The 20925-nt window shown below is 40.3% G+C and overlaps 2 protein-coding genes across 11 annotated transcripts in view; one reads left to right on the forward strand and one right to left on the reverse strand.

Annotated features, from left to right (window-relative positions):
• Positions 1–20925, reverse strand: part of NUDT5 (nudix hydrolase 5) — a 1423229-nt gene that overhangs the window by 1250167 nt on the left and 152137 nt on the right. The gene's annotated exons all lie outside the window — the stretch shown is intronic.
• The window catches only part of LMNTD1 (lamin tail domain containing 1), a 237970-nt gene that overhangs the window by 189047 nt on the left and 27998 nt on the right, over positions 1–20925 (forward strand). For 2 of the 10 annotated variants that reach the window (XM_083399816.1, XM_083399815.1), the window contains exon 11: positions 17413–17570. The exons of 5 other annotated variants lie outside the window; for them this stretch is intronic. In XM_083399816.1, the coding sequence (XP_083255942.1) occupies positions 17413–17562 (150 nt within the window). In that variant the 3' untranslated portion in view covers positions 17563–17570. Of the gene's footprint in view, positions 1–4261; positions 4330–17412; positions 17576–20621; positions 20709–20925 lie in introns of those variants that run through there. 3 more of the 10 variants (XM_083399814.1, XM_083399810.1, XM_083399813.1) reach the window with 3 other exon arrangements.

A 20925-nucleotide genomic window follows, 5' to 3' on the forward strand; every position in this document is an offset into this window, starting at 1 on the left:
TGTGGTGTGTTGGAAGGCTAGGTGTGGCCATCGCCTACACCTTCAATTTTGGGTATTCCGTTAAAGGAATCCGGCGGTCGTGTATTCTGTCCGATGCCTGCTTGGCGGGAGGCCATGGCACGACCCCCGGTGGCATCAGGGGAGAGCCTATAGTTGTATTAGCATCAACAGGCTCCGCCTACTGGTGATTCAACCCCTGTGGTGGATATCCAATGCCTAAGCCAATACCTTTTTCACTGCTGTAACCAATAAAGTTGTGGCCTTTTCATGCCCATAAACCATATATCACGTGTCCTGGTGTATTCATTCCCTCTCCGCGGGGGTCGGGTCCTCGAACCACAAGTCATGATTAGCATTTCCATTTTACACTCCTCAAAGGAAAAGGACTGATTTATGATTTGAGCACGACCAAATGAACTAACTGGAAATTGTTACAGTATCCCAGGTGACCAAGAATCTGATGGGATATCTAAGGGCTGATGTGTGCAAGACACAAGCTATACAGAGAGCACTTATCTGCCCAGGATATCATGCAGCCTAGATTTTTGATTTTTTTAATGAGTTCTGAATCTGAACCCATATTCTGGTCCTTTCATGCAAAGTTTGCAAACTATGTGGCTTTTCTCTGGGCTGTTTATTGTTGGTTGGTGACTGGTATGCAGAAAGTGTCACTTCATGGATTGAAGGAACTGCATGTTGTTCTTTAGTCGTTTAGTCGTGTCCGACTCTTCGTGACCCCCTGGACCAGAGCACACCAGGCACTCCTGTCTTCCACTGCCTCCCGCACTTTGGTCAAACTCATGCTGGTAGCTTCGAGAACACTATCCAACCATCTCATCCTCTGTCATCCCCTTCTCCTTGTGGAGATGGAGGCATCTTTCCCAGCATCAGGGTCTTTTCCAGGGAGTCTTCTCTTCTCATGAGGTGGCCAAAGTATGGGAGCCTCAGCTTCAGGACCTGTCCTTCCAGTGAGCACTCAGGGCTGATTTCCTTCAGAATGGATAGGTTTGATCTTCTTGCAGTCCATGGGACTCTCAAGAGTCTCCTCCAGCACCATAATTCAAAAGCATCAATTCTTTGGCAATCAGCCTTCTTTATGGTCCAGCTCTCACTTCCATACATCACTACTGGGAAAACCATAGCTTTAACTATACAGACCTTTGTTGGCAAGGTGATGTCTCTGCTTTTTAAGATGCTATTATTATTATTATTATTATTATTATTATTATTATTATTATTATATCTGCAAGTTCCTTTAGCACCCCCTGGATGCAGTTCATCAGGCCCTTGAGACTGGAATTCATTTAAAGTAGCTAGGTATCCCTTTACTACCTTTTTTTCTATTACGGGCAGCAGTTCCCTCCTTACATCATTTATTTTCTTATCACCAGGTTGGGCATTGCTTTCCTTTTGGGTGAAGACAGAGGCAAAGTAGGTGTTGAGTAGGCTCTGTCACCCAATAGCATTTCTGTGTCTTTTCCCTGCAGAAGGCCTACCGCTTGCTTGTTTTTCCTCTTATTTTGGACATAGCCAAATAAACCTTTATTATTATTATTATTATTATTATTATTATTATTATTATTAACCTCTCTTGCAAGCCTGAGCTTATTCTGAGCTTTAGCCAGCCTGACCTGCAACTGTTGGCAACTCATGTATAGTCTTCCTTTGTGATTTCCCCTTTCTTCCATTTCTTATACATGCCCTTCTTAACTCTCAGCTCATCTGTAAGCTCCTTATGCAGCCATACTGATTTCCTTAGATGTCTCCCATTTTTATTTCTTGTTGGAATTGTCTGCATTTGGGTCTTCAATATAGCAATATAGCAATGTTTAGCAATTCCCATCCATCTTTGACTCCCTTCTTTCTGAGTATCTCTGACCATGGGATCTCACCCAGTAGCTCCTTAAGCTTGTTGAACTTGACAGTCTTAAAGTCCAGAGTGCATGTCCTACTACACTCAGCTTTCCCTTGCCTTTATATCATGAAACCCAGGAGGACATGATCACTTCCTCCCAGGTTTCCGAGTACTTCCACTTCGTTGGTCAGTTCCTCCCTGTTGGTGACAACTAGGTCCAAGATAGATGATCCCCTTGTTACTCCTTCCACCTTCTGGGAAAGTCAGTGGGGAAATGGATGAATTTGTTGGACCTTACATTATTGGCAAAGTTTGAGTTCCAACAGATATTGAGGAAGTTGAAGTCTCCCATGATTATCTCTCCTTTTTGAATGTTTGGTAATCTGCTCTAGGAAGGCATCATCCAACTCTTCTGTCTGACTTGGTAGTCTATAGCAGACACCCACAGTAAGATCACTGTTGTTTCTCTCTCCTACAGTATTTACTCTCCATCTGCTTTCCATGCTCCAGGTCATGGGTTTCTTCACAGGTGTACACATCCTTTACGTATAATGATGCTACTCCTCCCTTCCTGTTTGGTCTATTCCTTGTGAACATGTTTGGTCTATAGCTTTTGAATCTCCTCCTTGTTTAGACTGATACTCCCAGGCTGCATCCTGTTTTACGACTATTTCTTCCTTCTTACACTTTTCTCTCAGGCTTTGATGAAAGGTCATCTTTAACTATCATCTGAGAGAACAAAGGAACAAGCATGGTTGCCATGTTCTTCTCTAGACTAGTTAGTTAGACCAGTGTGGTTTTCAACATTTTTGAGTCCACAGCTCCCTTGAAGAACTACCCACTTACACTGGGGTTTTGTTACAGAACACATGTAAGTGGGTTCCCAAGTTCTGCCCCCCCCCCCCATTCTGCTCTGCCCCTTTTTGGAGCCATTTTTGACTTGCGTATAAGTGGGTGCCCACATGTCGATGGGAACCCAAGCAATGCCACCACTTTGCAGGGCCGAGCTGACACACTCCACATGGCAGCCCCAGCCTGCCTTTTCCAAAATTAGGAGAGAGAAACATAGAGGACACTTCCCACTTTCAGAGTTATTTTTACAACCTTCCTTATAGAAGACACACACATCCAGGCACACACACCATCAAGCTACAGGCCTACATAACTGATGACAGAAATGTCCAATGCACTTATTTATTTATTATGGGCATTTATATCTAGCTTTTAAATTCAGTGGATGTGAGTTTACAATCAAGATTAGCAATTATAAGTGAACCATCAGCAAAACTACCAACTAAAATACTTACCCATAAAATCAAGATGGAAGTGGGCCATTCTTCAGAATGTTAGATGGAAAGGAAATCAGCATGCTTCACATGGCTACCTCCACCAAAGAAAGGCTGTGGAAGTTTTCACCCACAAACCTGGCCAAGTTTAGGGTGCAGAAAAATCCAGAAAGAAAAATGAAAAATAGGCCACTATCATAAATGGGATGGGGTGGGGGAGGTTTAGATTGAAAGGGGAAGTATCCTATAAGAGTTGAGGAAACGAGAAACGAAGGGGCCATTAAATTTTAACATAAAAAAGATGAAGGAAGGAGAAGAAAGCAGAATGGCATATGCAGAGAGACAGGATCCAAATACAGAACACAGCCCCGTAGTTAACGGGGAGGGGCTAGCCAGGGGCTCAGCCCTGGGGGAAGCCTCTAGAGGCTTGCGAGGGGCTTCCTCCAACCACGGTCCCTCCCTGCCACAGCCCCTCCTTGTGGCTCCAGAATCCAAAAGCGTCCTTCACGTCTTTCGTAGAGTAGCTGCTGAGCACCAGAGGGGTGCTAATTTGCAAGGGGAAGCAGGAAAACCTGGGAAATTATTCTCCTTTCCCTTTCCATCGTCTGTTTTTGAAACTGGGTGTGAAAGAGAAATACAGGAGAAGGTTGATCTCTGAGCAAAGTTGAAAAGGGAGAGTTTTGTTGTTTCCTTCCTTCTTCTTTTGCTTCCCTCAACCTCAGATATCAATTCAAAGTGGTGAAGAGATCAAAACACCACCTTCTGCCCTTTTTGGGAACAGAAGCACTTTGGAGTATTGCTTGCTTGTGTGTTCATTCTCTCTCTGTGTGTGTTTGGATCTTAAGGACAACATACATGTTTACACCATGTGAATACATAAAAGAGGGCACTGCTGCCTACAATCAGCTACAAAAACTGAGTCCTCTTTATACTGAAAATAAAATACCTGTAATGAAAGAAATGTGATGCTGATATACGAAGCACTTTGTATTTATCCCTTCCTAAAATTTGAAAGGAAAATGTACCTAATCTACTTTAAATTCTTTAATTGCAATGGTTCAGCAGCCAGCACTTTTTAAGGAAACATGTGGAGTGTTTATTCTTTTATTTTATTCTTTAGAGCCTTAATCTGCAAGCCTTTACTGCACAGAAGTAAGTCCCACTGCATTCAATAGGACTTACTCTCTGGTATGTGCATTATTATTATTATTATTATTATTATTATTATTCAGTCATAATACTTCTTATAATTCCTTAAATGATCTATTATTCTCTAATGAGATCTACTTGAGATTGAATGAAAGCCAGATACATACACAGACAATTTTACTATTTGGAGAGACTATATCTTCTCCAACCTCTTTCAAACTACTTTTTATGCCCTTTATGTCATGTATAAATGTGTTGAGCTGTGTGTGTGAGAGAGAGAGGGAGGGGAGGAAGAGGTCAAGGGAAAGCAGGGATTCCTCCCCACATATCAATGGGGCAGCCGCCTCTTAGAAGCATCAGACATCATAACAACACATCAGAAATTTCTCCCTTAGCTGCACGTTCACGGCAGGCAAGGGCAACCCAATCTGTAGTCAGGAACACAAATTAAGGCAAACCTCCTACTTTTGTGGGACGTGCTTAGAATCATAGAATCATAGAGTTGGAAGAGACCACAAGGGTCATCGAGTCCAACCCCCTGCCAAGCAGGAAACACCATCAGAGCACTCCTGACATATGGTTGTCAAGCCTCTGCTTAAAGACCTCCAAAGATGGAGACTCCACCACACTCCTTGGCAGCAAATTCCACTGTCGAACAGCTCTTACTGTCAGAGCTTGGGCTCTAGTTGCCCTGAGCTCATGGAAGGAGAGCAGTGGGGAGCGGGGGGAGAGAGACTCAGAATCTGGAACGTGTCTGGGAGGCAGCGAGGAGGAGGACTTAAGGAAGGATGGCCGCTGGGGGGTGCGCAGGAGAGAGAGATGCTGGAAGATAATGGGCTACAAGTTAAAGCTGCCCACTCCCATGAATGCTCTTCGGAAAGAAAGAGAAAGAGAGATAATGCAGGAAGTTATGGGCTGCAAGTTAATGAAAGGACACCCCCCAGCTCCCCTGAACATTCCTCAAGTCCCCCTAGGGTGCCACAGCACACTGGTTGACAACCAATAAATTAGACTGTAACTAGAAACTTTTCTTTCCAATTTATGTATTTCCTGCAATAAACAACTTGCAACAAATACAGTCTACTGTATTTAAACAAGATTCACCAAACGCTGCTCCTCTGCATAGCAAAAGGGTTTCAAAAGATAATTGACCTTGTCATCCTATTAGTCTAGCTCCAGGTCAAGATTGTATTCAACACCTATACTGTAAGATTAATAAGAACCACTGTTTGAATTACAATGGGAAATTATATAGGATTTGTAATCTGCCTTTTAAATTTACCAAGGTTTTTAGCTTATTTTGTTTGCTGCTGTTCTTATAAATTTGTATTTCTGCTGAATTTGCACACCTTAGGCAATTTCTATTGGAAATTCATATACCTTAGAAGATAATAAGGGGGAGGAGAGAGAGATTTAAAAAGTGATGAATTCATAAAATATCAGTAAAAGAGACCAAATTTGTGTGGAAATTGGAAGTGGGGAATATTAAACTGAATTACCTAATTTACTGAGGGAAGTACTGGGGGAAGGAACAGAATTGACCATATTATATATAAGTATAGTCCCTTTCTGTTAAATGTTTAAATCTCTATGCGTCTTTTATATCCATATTTTCTACCAGTTCGAAAAAACTATGTGGCAGCCATCTCTATTTAAAAAAAGAGATAAATTCCAGTTTCTAACCAAAACACTCAAAGCGAAATCTATATTTTTTTAAGTGGGAATTTCCGGAAGGAATTTCCATCAATTTTAAAGGGAAAAGGAGAAAGATAGAAACAATTGAGGTCACCAGTATTTTCTGGAGGAAATATTGGAAGGGAGTTAGGAGGAGAAAGACAAAGAACAGAGGGTGACTCCAGTCATAAATCTGTGGTTCTGGAACAAAACTCTGAAAGTGAATAGAAATCTCAAAAAAATTGCTGTACACAAATATTTTCTTACTGTAATCACTCTTTGTTTTAACAAATAAAATATGAATCTAACATTACTATCATGGAATGTAAATGGATTAAATGGAAAGAAAAAGAGAAACAAGATAGAACACATATTGATGGGAAAAAGACGATATCATACGTCTACAAGAAACACACGTAAATAGAAATCATAGGAGAGTCTTGATAAATCCGAACTTGGGATCTGCATTTATCTCCTCAGATCAAGTAAAAAAAGGGGGAATAGTAATCTATGTTAAACCAAGCCTTGAACCAGAATTGCTACATAAAGGCTCCAACGGAATAATAATAATAATAATTAGAATTAAAAACCAAGGGGAAGTAATTATTCAAGTTGGAATATATGCTCCCAATGAAAAAAAAGTAGAATTCTTCAAAAAAAACTAGAAAAAAGGTTGCTGGAATACACAGAAGAAAGAATGATTTTGGGAGATTTAAATGGGGTAACAAACCCTGAGGTGGCCAGAACAATAGGAAGGGGGGGGGAGGACTATGTTAATTTTTCAGAACCAAATAAATCCGCCAGTAGAATAGATGCCATTTGGCTCATCTAAAGAGCTACTTGGGAGAATAGATAAGATACAGATTCTGCCAAAAACTATATAAGACCATTATTCAGTATTTCTAAGCTTAAAAGGAATTGGAAAAATTGGAAGAAAAAGATGGAGATTAAATGAATCATTATTAAATGATGAAAATTTATTACAAGTAACAAAAAAAGATGAAGGAATTTTTTGAATTCAATCAGGATAAAAGTATAGATAGAAATGTGGTCTGGGATACAGGTAAGGCAGTGATCAGGGGATACTTTATTCATCAAAACTCTATTTCTAGGAAGAAAATAGAAGAAGAAAAAGTAAAACTATTAGAAGAATTAAATAAAAAAGAAAAAGAACTTAACAAGAATCCAAAGAATGAAAAGGGAAGACTAGAAATTAGATTATTACAATCAGATTATACAACTATGATAGAACAAGAAATGTAATGGAATTTAAGAACTTTGAAACAACGCAATTTTGAATTTGCCAATAAACCAAGTAAGCTCCTAGCCTGGCAGTTGAAAAAAAGGCGGAACGAAAAATTAATTAACAGATTGAAGATAGGAGAAAAAGTAACAGAAGACCCACAAATTATTATTCAGAGCTTTGCAAATTATTATGAAAATTTATATAAGAAAGAGATACAGAACATAGATGAGATAGAGCAGTATTTAATTCAACACAAAATTCCAAATACCACAGAAGAAAAAATAAAGATGTTAAATTCCCTGGTATCAATGATGGAAGTTAACAATGTAATAAAGAAAGCCAAACCAGAGAAAACGCTAGGCCCTGAAGGTATACGAGCTGAGTTATATAAGAAACTAGAAGATATATTGGCAACACCTCTGAAAGAAATAATGAATGACATCTTAAAGAAAGGGAAAATACCAGATTCCTGGACTGAACCCTATGTAATGTTATTACCAAAACAAGGAGGTGATCCAGAATTAGTAGCAAATAATAGACCAATATCACTATTAAATAGTGATTATAAACTCTTTGCTACAATATTAGCAAATAGATTGAAAGAAATGCTAAAAGAAATCATCCACCCAAATCAAGCAGGATTCCTACCTGGGAGGCAGATCCAAAACAATACCAGAAATATTGTTGATATATTGGAATATTTAGAATTTAAAAGCGACAAACAGGTAGCATTGATGCAGAAAAAGCATTCGACAACATCTCCTGGTGCTTCATGAAGAAACAAATTAATGAAACTAGGAGAAAAATTTGAAAGGGCAATAGAAACGATCTACCACCGACAGAAGGCAAACCTGATAATAAATGGTAATATTACAGAAAATATTGAAATAACAAAGGGCACAGAGCAAGGATGTCTGTCCCCTTTCACCTCTTTTATTTGGTGTTGGAAACATTACAAACTCTTAGGAAAAATGAAGAAATAAAGGGAGTTAAGATAGTAAAATCATATAAAATCAGAGCATTCGCAGACGACCTGATAATAACAACTGAGAATCCCCAACAAAGTATTCCAGCAGCTATAGAATTAATCAACAAATTTGGAAGATTAGCAGGATTTAAAATAAGTTCCAAGTTGTTCTTGTTAAAAAGGATTTAAAATAAGTTCCAAGTTGTTCTTGTTAAAAAGCATGGAGAAAGCAGGGGTAGAAGGCGAATTTATGGAAGGGATAAAATCGATCTATTCAAACCAATCGGCCAAACTGATTATAAATAACAATTTAACAAATTCATTTAAAATTGAAAAAGGAACAAGACAGGGATGCCCTCTATCCCCGCTTTTATTCATTATGGGATTGGAGGTAATAACGAATAAGATTAGAGCAACATCAGAGATTAGAGGGATCAAAATAGGAATGAAAGAATACAAACTAAAAGCATATGCAGATGATATGGTGCTATCTCTGGAAGAACCGCAGAAGAGTGTTAGTAAAGCCTTGGAGTTATTAGAAGAATATGGCAAGCTGTCCGGTTTCAAGTTAAATAAATTAAAGACAAAAATGTTGACTAAAAATTTGGAAAAAGACGAAAGAGAAAAAGAGAAAAACTGGAGACACAGAACGGAATTAAGGTGGCTAAAAAAATAAAATATTTAGGAATCTGGCTAACAACAAAAAATATAAATCTAATTCAAGATAATTATCTCACAACATGGAAGATCAAAAAAGATCTAGATACGTGAAACAGAGTAAAACTTTCATGGATGGGAAGGATGGCGGCCATAAAAATGAACATACTCCCAAGAATGATATTTTTGTTCCAAAACATCCCTGTGATTAGAGGCTCCTCAATGTTTAAAGATTGGCAAAGAACTCTTTCGAAATTTATATGGAATGGGAAGAGACCGAGAATCAGATTCAAATTTCTAACAGATCGGAAAGAAAGAGGGGGCTTCTCGGTTCCTAACCTGAAGTTATACTTTGAGGCCTCCTGTCTCTGTTGGATCAGAGATTGGATAAGATTGGAAGATACCTGCTAGACTTGGAAGGCTTCAACAACAGGTTCGGTTGGCATGCCTATCTGTGGCTAGATAAAGAAAAGGTACATAAAGGTTTTTCAAACCACATTATTAGAGGGCCACTATATGAAGTCTGGGAGAGAAATAAAAAACTTTTGGAATGGAAAACACCCTGGTGGTTATCCCCAATTGATGTTCTAACAATCAAAAAAGTAAACATGGAAGGAGAAAGACTGACATATGAAGACCTACTGATAGGATCAGAGAGTGGATGGAAATTGAGGACATATGAGGAGTTGAAAGACAAGTTAACAGGCTGGCTGCAATTCCATCAAATAAATGCAGTTTGGAAGGAAGATAAAAAAGTAGGGATAAATGAGAAAAAATCTAAATTCCAGATTGAAATAATTGAAGGCAAATCCAAGTTATTATCTAAAATGTATAACATATTATTAGATTGGGATACTAAAGATGAAGAAATTAAGGAGGTCATGACAAAATGGGCAATGGACCTCGGACATAATATAGAATATGAAAAGTGGTCGAATTTATGGAATAGTGGAATGAAATTCACGGCATGTGTGTAAAACAGAGAAAATTTGGAAAAGATGTATAGGTGGTACATCACACCGGCAAAATTAGGGAAAATATACAAAACAGGAAACAAGGCTTGTTGGAAGTGTAAAATTAAAGAAGGTAATTTCTACCATATGTGGTGGACCTGTGAAACAATGAAGAAATTTTGGGAACTTGTATATGATGAGTTAAAAAAAATACTTAGATACACCTTCCCTAAAAAGCCAGAGGCCTTCTTACTAGGAATAATTGGGGACGAAATCAAAAAAGAAGATAAGACGTTTTTCCAATATGCTACGGCTGCTGCTAGAATATTAATTGCACAAAATTGGAAGAGCCCAAATATCCCAACAATCAGAGATTGGCAAGCAAAATTATATGAGTATGTTGAGTCAGCAAAAATGACACAAAAAATTAGAAACCAAAAAAATACAAAGTTTGTTAATGATTGGAAAAAATTTATGGTATACATTGAAGGTAACTACAGAGACTTAAAAACTATAGCAGGTTTGATATAAGTCTTACGACGCGCAAACCAGTAACAATTAATAGCTGCAGAAAAAAGAAAGAACTTCTTATTAAGAAACCCGAAAATGGGAGGGTAGGAAGTCAAGGGAGGTGTAGGGAAAAGGTTTAAATATTTTAAAATATAATGTTTTAAGGAAAAGGACAAAAATGGTAATGAATGTCATTCCTGCGTTATGTACGGATATTGTTTATTAATCTGTTGATTTGTCTTGTTTTTTCTTTTTCTTTTTGATTTTTTTCTTTTTTTCCTTTCTTAAGAGAAACTCAATAAAAAGAATTTTTAAAAAAACTAATTTATTAGTTAAAAATATGAGATCTGAGGAGATGAAGGATTTACAAAAAATTATGGGTTTGGAGATTAAAAACAAAGTAAAATATTTGGGAATTTGGATATCGACAAAATGTATTAACTTGTACCAGGACAATTACACAAAAACTTGTAATGAGATTTTTAAAAATATGGAAATTTGGAATAAACTTCACCTCTCCCTATGGGGTAGGATTTCAGTAGTCAAAATGAACATTCTACCAAAAATGATTTTCCTATTCCAAACCATTCCAATATTGGGAGGAATGAAATGCTTTAAAAGTTGGAGGAAAGATATAGCGAGATTTGTATGGAATGGAAGAAAACCAAGAATCAAACACCAAATACTTATAGATCAAAGGGAGAGGGGAGGTTTTGCCCTACCAGAATTAGAAATGTATCACGCAGCAGCCGGACTAGTATGGATAAAAGATTGGATTATACTAAGAGATACAGGCGTGTTAGACCTAGAGGGTTTTGACAACCGATATGGGTGGCACGCGTATTTAATTTATGAAAAAGTGAGGGCCCATGGGGGATTTTTAAATCATATTATAAGGAAATTGTTATACAAGATTTGGATAAAATATAAAGGAATATTAGAACCAAAAAAATCCCCAGCTTCCGGGTTGGCGCTTCTGGATAATGGCGGATTTCCTCCATCTCGGAGGAAACCGCTCTCTGGAAACAAGGGTCTGACCGCCACGGCGCGGTGGAGACCCGCAAAAAACCACGGTCGGAGGAAGACCGTGGGCTTGGGATTCTGCATGTGCCTTTTGCCCCTCCCCTGCTCGCGGGGAGACCCGGTTTCGGGTCTCCGGAGCGACGTGGGGTGAGTGGCGCGGCACATCGAATCGACCGCTATTTTCAGGGAGTGAAGCCGCACAGCTGTTACCAGAAACGCCGACTTTTCCTGTGGACATTTGGACTTAAATAAACTTCGTAAGTAAACGGAATTGGATTACAAAAATATCTGAATTTGGCACTTGAACGTGAAGGTTTAAACAGGAAGCCCACCTTCCGTTTTGTAGAAAGATCAAAGCAAAGCCGCTGTAAGCTGGAGCTTTTGAAAAGTACTTTGTAAAGTATTAATTTTCATCATCCAAGTTTTTTGAGCACCCCCTCGGAAGCAGGGGAAGAGGGGGAGATTTTTTTTGGGTGGACGATTGAGACCTGCAGGATAGTAAAAAGACGACCTAATTCACCACCGTCTCAAGCCTGGGATTGGGCTGTCAAAAGGCTTTATAACTTAAAAAATAGCAATAATGGAGGAATGGAGTATACTTTTATGGAAGGATGAACAGAGATATATATTTTTAGGTACTGATTTCGTGGTATTTGGAAGGAAAAGGAGCTGATCTGTAATTTTGTAACTGAAATTCGAATTGAAAATAACAAAAAGAAACTGTTGCCGACAGAGGGAGCTTTAGAAACTGCGACTGTTACATTTTTGAGATGGAAAATTCCATGGAGGCTGCAAACAAGTGGCCTTGAAGAGTAGTAGATAACACTGGAAAAACAAGAAGAGCCTGGGAACATGGCTGATAGAAAAATAGCTCTGTTGGAACAAATAATAAAGAAAGTGGGCACTCTTGAACAGGGCATCTCTGGTCTGAAACAAAATGTGTCTATTTTGGCACAGAAAGTGAGTAATTCAACAGGTGCGGTTCGGGAAGTGGAACCAACTTTGCAAGGACGAGCATTGGAGGAGAGGATGGGACAATAAAAACCTGTTCTGTCTCTGCAAGAGGAATTTCATGTGGAAGCCCCAGTATTAGGGCCTCAAATTGATGGATATAAATTGAAGTTTGAGGTTATGGAGGTTGAAGGACTGACTTGGAGAGGCAGTGCCCCACTTGGACTGAGTAAGGCAAGATGGATGGTTTATATGTTGGAGGGTGGCACTGCGGGAAAGCTTGGAAAAATGGATTTCCGCAATCCCAAAGAGACTGTGGAGTACGCTTTGGAATATCTTTTGGTCTATAAATTGAAACATGGAGCTTGGGCAAGCGTGTTGAAAAGGAGTAAAGGAGACGTCGGGAAAGAAGTTCTTTGGGACTCAATTTTAGGCTTGGAAAGAAACTTGCAGGCAGTCCAGAGAGAAGATTTAAGAGCCTCGGACATAAGGGAACCGGGTTGATGGAACTAATGGCTGACAGGAAAGACTGATAAAATTTGTAGAAAAGACTGGCAGAATCCGAAACCAGGGGGAAGAGATGGTGGGGAAAATTGGGAACCTTTAAAAATAGTATTTAGCATAACATTGTATGATTAAGAACTTTTGGGAGATGGTGGAATGAATCTATTTGGCTTGGTGTTTTCTTTTTAAATGTTTTTGTTCTTTGTTTTCTTTTTTTTGTTGTTGTTGGTGGGGTGGAGGGGGGGTGTTTTTATGTATTTTAAAATTTTTACTTTTTCTCCTTTTTCCTCTTTCTACTCTATTGTATTTGGTCTTTTTTAACCTTATCTTTGTATTTGTGGAAACTCGAATAAATATTATTAAAAAAAAAAAAGAACCAAAAATTCCCTTATGGACCTCACCAACAGAAGCCCTGGCTGTTAAAAAGAAAAATATGCAAGGAGACTGGGCCACATATAGAGTTTTAATAGAAGAGACTAACGACAACATCAACTTAAAAGAATTTGAAGAAATTAGAAGTCACCTGACAGACTGGCTACAGTATTTTCAGATACATGAAAGATTGAACTTGATAAAAAGGAGGGTCTTGCAAAAGAAATGTCCCGATTTGAAAAAGAATTAATAGAGTATAAAGGAAAATACATCTCAAGAATGTATAATCTCCTACTAGAGTGGGAGGTGAAAGAAGAATTGGTGAAAAGTTCAGTGGTTAAATGGGCACAAGACCTAGGATATAACAACTATATGGATCAATGGGAGAAATTGTGGAGGGAGGATATCAAATTTACGGTGTGCTATAATCTGAGAGAAAATATTATGAAAATGTTATACCGATGGCACCACACTCCAGCAAAACTCGCAAAGATGTATAAAAATCACCAACTTGCTGGAGGTGAAAAGCTGGTATAGGGTCATATATGCACATGTGGTGAGAATGCACAGCCATTAAAGAATTTTGGGATAACATCTACAATGAATTTTAAAAAAACTATATAAGTTTTCATTTAAGAAAAAACCTGAAACCTCCCTCCTGGGAAGGTCACCAGAAATCAAAATAGAAAAGATACCACTTTTTATGTATACAACCGTAGCAGCCAGGATCTTAATTGCAAGAAACTGGAAAAGTGACAAAACACCTACGATAAATGAGTGGCAGGTCCAAATGATAGAATATCTACAGATGGCCATGATGACAGGGAGAATTAGAGGGTATCAAAAACAGAAAGTACAGAAAGAATGGAAAATCTTTAAAGAGTATTTAGAAAAGCATTACAATAACAAATATCCCCTGGCAGAAATAGAATGATCCTTGTAAAATAACAAATATAATGTTTTTTGATATCTGATGAAAACAAAGAAATACAATAACTTGGAACTGTGTGTGAAAAAATTGTAGCAGTAGTAATACAATGAGTCTAATCGGAAGCCAAATGTGTTTGTTTTGCTTTGTTTTCTTCTTCCTTTTTTCTCCCCGCCCCTTCCCTTCTTCTTCCTCTTCTCTTTTTCTTTTTGTGCCTCCTTTCTTGGTCTTTCTCCTTTTGATATGTTAGGAAAAAGATAAAGAGATAAAAGTGTAATATGAAAACCTCAGTAAGTTAAAAGTGATGTATAATTTCTTTATTATTATTTATATATTGTTAAAATTGGTTAATTGTAATGATTTGATGTAGCAACTACTGTGGTTTTTTCCTTTGTTATTGTTGAATTCTAAATAAAGTATTACTCTGTTTTTTTTAAAAAAAGGAAATTCATATACCTTAGTTCTGGAACAGCTTAGTTGTCGAACAAATTGGCTCCCGAATGCCTGGAAGTAAATGTTCCAGTTTGCAAACGTTTTTCGGAAGCTGGACGTCCGACACGACTTCCACTTGAGTGCAGGGAGCTCCTGCAGCCAATCGGAAGCCACACCTTGGTTTTTGAATGGTTTCGGGAGTCGAACGGACTTCCAGAATGAATTAGGTTCAAGGTACCACTGTAAATGGTTATAAAGAAAATCGTGCAACTCTGTATAGGAACCTTCTCAGTAATGGAGAATCTATAGGACACCACTTTCATAGTTAAGTCACTTGCCCAACTGTTAAGGATATGCCTCATTATAATTTAGTAAATATCCACCGCAGAAGTTGTGTGTGTGTGTGTAACAAAATTTTATTAGTTTTTAAACAAATACAATAACCATTAAACACGTATCCAGCAGTACAGGTAATGGTGCTTGTTTTATCCATTATATTTAGACATACACTAACACATTCAACATTCAAACATATGTTATAAGAAATCTCCACTAAGAATAGCAGAATTTGTATATTAAATACAGTGGTACCTCCAGATATGAACTTAATTCATTCCAGAGGTCTGTTCTTATCCTGAAACTGTTCTTAACAAGAGGTGCCATTAGCGGAAGCATGCTTCCCGCTGCGCACTCCCCTCTAACGTGTGATTTCCGCTCACATCCCGGGGCAAAGTTCGCATCCAGGGGCAACTACTTCTGCAACCAGAAGCGTTCGTATCCAGAGGTACCACTGTAGCTATTTTTAAACACGTTTCCTCTTGAAATACACATTTCTAAGCATATTTTATTTCAAAATATACATTGTTTTAAAAAAAATGGTGTGAGTTTTACTAGCTTTGTGAGTCAAGAACTGCATTGGAATATATAGAAATGCTAAGTAATGCTAAGTAAATTCTAATCCATACACTTGTCTGGGAAGTGTGACTTAGAGTTGATCTTGAAAATTCTGATATGAAGTGCCCTAAGAGCTGGATTCCAGGCGCAGACATTGCTTATTGTGTTTCCTGGAGCAGTGGTTCCATTTAGCTGCCCAAGACATTTTAGTGTCTGAGGCGAACCACAAAATGTTGTCCCCCTCCCTACCAGGGAAGGAGGAGTGAGTGAATGGGGGGGGTAAAGATCTACATTGGGATCTGCTGCCCCTGTGGATTCTGCTGCCTCACCTTGCCTCATGGGTGGGCTGGCCCTGCAGGTACACTAACATGCTGCTCCCTCTTTGCCTCAATATCCATGCCTTCATTTGGGCCTATCAGCATTTTACAATCTGTATGGTGAAGAGTCCCTTGGAACAGCACATCCAATGTGAGGTATAAAGCCTTGAAACTCAATATGTTGAAAAGAAGAGAAATACTTATCACCAGCATCAGAGGTAACCAAAAGCCAATGCAAAGCAAGCCTTGATCTGGCATCTAGGCCTCAAATCACATCTATAAACATCCTGAGAGACAGAGAGCACTCTCTGTGCATCACAAATGATGAAATCAGTATGCAACTTACCTACTGCCTCAAGAAATTTCTTCTGTTATAGTAGCCCTTTACAGTGGTACCTCGGGTTAAGAACTTAATTCGTTCCGGAGGTCCGTTCTTAACCTGAAACTGTTCTTAACCTGAGGTACCACTTTAGGTAATGGGGCCTCCCGCTGCCGCTGCGACACTGCCACACGATTTCTGTTCTCATCCTGAAGCAAAGTTCTTAACCCGAGGTACTATTTCTGGGTTAGCGGAGTCTGTAACCTGAAGCGTCCAAGGTACCACTGTATAATGGTAAAGGTAAAGGTACCCCTGCCCGTACGGGCCAGTCGTGTCCGACTCTAGGGTTGTGCGCCCATCTCACTTCAGAGGCCGGGGGCCAGCGCTGTCTGCAGACACTTCCGTGTCACGTGGCCAGCGTGACGAAGCTGCTCTGGCAAGCCTGCACCAGCGCAGCACACGGAAACGCCGTTTACCTTCCCGCTATAAAGCGGTACCTATTTATCTACTTGTACCCGGGGGTGCTTTCGAACTGCTAGGTTGGCAGGCGCTGGGACTGAGCAACGGGAGCACACCCCGCCGCGGGGATTCGAACCGCCGACCTGACAATCGGCAAGTCCTAGGCGCTGAGGTTTTACCCACAGCGCCACCCGCGTCCCCGCGTACTGTTTCTGGGTTAGCGGAGTCTGTAACCTGAAGCGTCCGAGGTACCACTGTATAATGGAGCTGATAGTAAATGAGCAGTTACAAATTTGCATGAACATCTATCACTTTTGGTCTACTAGGAACAAAACTACTAATGGGAACAAAACTAGAGAGAACTGAGACCTGTCTGTCTAGGATTAAACTAGAGGGAAGACAGAAAGGAGCTGCTGCAGAAGACTGGTTAAGAACTGCCCCATTTTGCAAGAGTGCTGAATGCTGTCAGTATTAAGAACGGATTCAGACAGATCTTGATTGTGTGGGTGACCGGCTATTTGAGGCAGGAGAGTAACTTCCAGACAGCGGCAGAGGAAGCTGCTCAGGTGCAGGGATGGCACACCCAGGGGTGGGGCAAGCCACCCATATGGGCGGGGCGCACCGTGGGGCCTCCAGAATCTGCCTGCCTCCTCCCACTCAGCCGCCCTATAGCTGGGGGGGAGGCAGCGGGCGGACCGTTTGGGCAGCGCAGAGCCTGCGGCACCCAAGCCACTGTGTCTCTCCCAGGAGAAACGCATGGCTCGGGCGCACTGCAGGCCCCTGCTTCCAGAAACACACTTGTTTTGCAAAAGTGTGGTGCTCTGCTCTCATCCAGATAGGGGACACTTGGAATTCCTGGTTCCAGCAGCTCAGTGCCTCCTTCCTGCTAATGGTGTTATATATATTTATATCACAGGCAAGGCCAGGAGTCTTACGAATCCTTGTACCAGGGTCCTTCCTCCCACTGCGTGATCAGCACAGACTCGGCTTACAGATCTTACATTCAGTTCAGAATCTGTCTTTCTACCCCCCAACACCACGGCCTCCGCCATTTGCAGCGTGGTGATATTAACAGTAAGGTCAGACTACTATGATTGTTTCTTGGCATGCTACTTGAGGGATAAGATTAACAGCAATATTTGATTGCAGTAGTGACACTCCATTCCATCTTCAGACTTTTTCATAAGGCCCAGTGGATACAGAGAAGAAACTTGAAACAGCCTACTACCAAATGTGGCACCTGGAGGGGTTCATCACATGAATTAATTTTTAAATCTTTACTTCCTATATTTATATACCACTTAGTGGTAAACAGGGCTGGCTCCAGGTTTCTGGAGACCCTTGGGTGCATGATATCACTGGGCCCCTTGTTTTCCCCAAGCCCCCTCCTCTCCCACCTCTTTGGTCAATCTTTCAAAGTAAAACAAATCTTGAGCACTATGGCAACCCCCCATTGCCAAAGAAAAACAGGACAAAATGTTGAGCATTGCTGTATACATGCCTGATTGCCACTATGAACATTGTACATTAAGCAATATATTGTGTGCATTGAACTTGTAAAGTTGCTGCACTTCCCAAATTTTTTAAACAAGAATGTTGGGCTGCAGCAAAGTTATATCCCAGGATAAAGGTACTGAGATTTAAATTATTATCAGTGTGTGCCTTGCAGCCAGTTCTCAGAGATTGAGTGCTCCTAGGTAGCAGCATTCACACCAAGCCCACTATGGCTGTTATCAGCACAGGGTCTCATAAAGCAGAGGGTTGCAGCTGTCACACTTATTCCCCCACCCCAAGGGCTGACGCTGAAGGGTTTCTACACCCAAGTCAATCACCATGAGAAATATCTGGTAGCACCCTTCCACACACCAGGATGAATCAATGGGGCAAGCTACTCTTTTTCAGGCAGCCTACACAGAGGTCCCCGAGAGATCTGACCCAAGCACAGTGTGCCTGTCTGATGGACAAGGCTTCCTGTGCACATATGTGCATAAGCTTCCCCAGGATCTGAAACCCTGATTGCTTAGGTTTCAGATCCTAGGAAGTCTTTGCACATACGATCATAGGTACAAAGCCCTCCCCATCCGTACAGATGTTCATGCTGTACAGGTGGATGTCCAAGAAGGAGCACACAATGTTGGCGGCAGAGCCACTCAGGGACCCTTATTCCTGTTCCGATGTAGATGGGAGTGAGTGAATAACACCTAAGTAGGACTGTTGGGTTTTTCATCTGTGTTTTGACTGTGGGTCACTGCTTATTTATTTATTTAAATTTGTATAGGCAAGATAAAATACAAGATAATAATACATAAGAAAAACAAGAAGAAAAACAAACCAATAACCCCCTCCTACAACACATTTAGGCTGGATCTAGACACATCAAAGTAGCGTTTCAGTTCAAAGTGTTGTAAATTTAAACAGGGAAAATAGGTAGAGAAAAAGAGTATTCCCCATCGCCGTCTGGTGGCACAATGTATATGACACCTACAATGCATATAAATCGCATTCTCTCTACCAGTGTAGCTGATAAGTGTCAATCAGCCAAAGGCCTGTTTGAAAAGGGATGTTTTTGCCTGGCACCAAGCCAATGCATTCCACAAACACGGAGCCAGTCACAACGCTTCTGCTCCTTTCCCACCTCCCCACTGCTTAGGAAACGAAGAAGATCTGCCCATCACACTTCACATGTTTCCTGGATGACTTATTCAACACATGATGGAAGGGTCATCTGAAGAATAAAGGGCTCTTGTCAGAGAACAAGAGAGACAGAAAGAGGAGGGATGTCTCATGCCTTCAAGGAACACATGAGGCGAAAGATGGCCTCTGGGGGCAGAGGCTTAAAAAGGCTTGGTTTGCTTTTCATCTTTGTCGGAACCTGTTCTTCACTCAGAGCTCTCTGTGGTCCTTCAACTCCTGACCCACCTTCCCCCATGAGTTCCTTCACTCCACCAGTACAGGAGAGATGGGTGTTCATGTGAACATCTCTAGAGACTATAACACAGGTGTGGACCACACAAAGTCCAAAGTGGTTCTTAGTTCTGGTTCATTAGATGCCACACAATGACATTTTAGAATTCTGTGGTGGTAGGTTGGACCGTACTAATTCAGAGTTCATACTGAATTGCCTATGAGGGAAATCATGCTCCTCCCATTTAAACGAAATCCTCACGCATACAGACAAAGACTCTACAGGACAAATGGCATCTGCCACATTCCATAATATATGGTTGTTTTCCTTCAGATTGATACTAGCAACTCAGTCCCTGTCCACTGCAGTGCTTGCACTATTATCGTTTACATCTGACCCATGCCTTTGGGTTGGTGAACAGGGGACAGGAAATGAGGGGTGCCCCCCCCCCCCGCCACTGCCCCAGCTTAGCTTAGTTCTATTTTTCTTTTCAGATCTTTTCAGATAGGGAAGCTTTCAAAATTGGTCTACCACACCTACAGTTTGATGGCACACTCCATTTTACCACCTCCGGACTCCCGGATTTTACCACCTCATTCCTGCCTCCTGCTGTTGTTACAGGCCTAGATCAAGCCTTCAACAGTTGTGAATCTTTAGAACCTGGCTGCGTACAGTAACTGAGCAGGAAAAATGACTGACTATAATTGAAGTCCTCCCAACTTATATTGATGATTCACCATTCTTTCTTACTTGATTTGAGGCACTTTTCTAAAATCAGATTATTTAAAGAAGTCAGTGCAGCCAAGGCCTATAGAATGAATAATCCTTGCTAGGATCTTCACACCAAGTTGCTGTTAATGTCACAATTAGAGCAGCCGATTCAAACACTGAATCATAGCATCACTACATATATATTAAAGAAAGGAACCCAGAAAGGTCCTCAGCTGTACATTGGCTGAGGTTTTTCCCAAGGGCTCCTACATGTACATCACTTGACTTCACGTTTCTTGGTTGTTCAGTATATGACTGACAAATGAATTGATTGAAAAGCATTGCCTTCGAAGCAACATCAGATAACAAGGAATGTTTGTGGAAGGCGTTAGACATGTGATGGTTCATTCACACATCCAAGTTGTTGATGTCAGCAAATAATGAATGCACATGGTTTTCCCTAATTTGTCAAAAAAGCCAAAAAGGCCTACAGCTGGCTTCATTTGCAGGTGTGCCTGGGTGTTATCACTTCTTCTAGCATCTTGACCTCATCACACAATGCAGTCATAATGACTCACAAAGGAAACTTACTACCATTCAGGTAGGTTGCCATGTTGGTCTGACGCAGTTGAAATAAAAATAAAATAAATAAATATTTGCCCAGTAGTGCCTTATAGACCAGCTATGTTTGTTCTGGTATAAGCTTTCATGTGCATGCACACTTCCTCAGGTATGCACACCAAAGCTTATACCAGAACAAACTTAGTTGGTCTATAAGGTGCTACTGGACAATTTTTATTTATTTATTTTTAT

This window comes from Podarcis tiliguerta (assembly GCF_965153285.1).
Source record: "Podarcis tiliguerta genome assembly, chromosome: 10".
Lineage (NCBI taxonomy): Eukaryota > Metazoa > Chordata > Lepidosauria > Squamata > Lacertidae > Podarcis > Podarcis tiliguerta.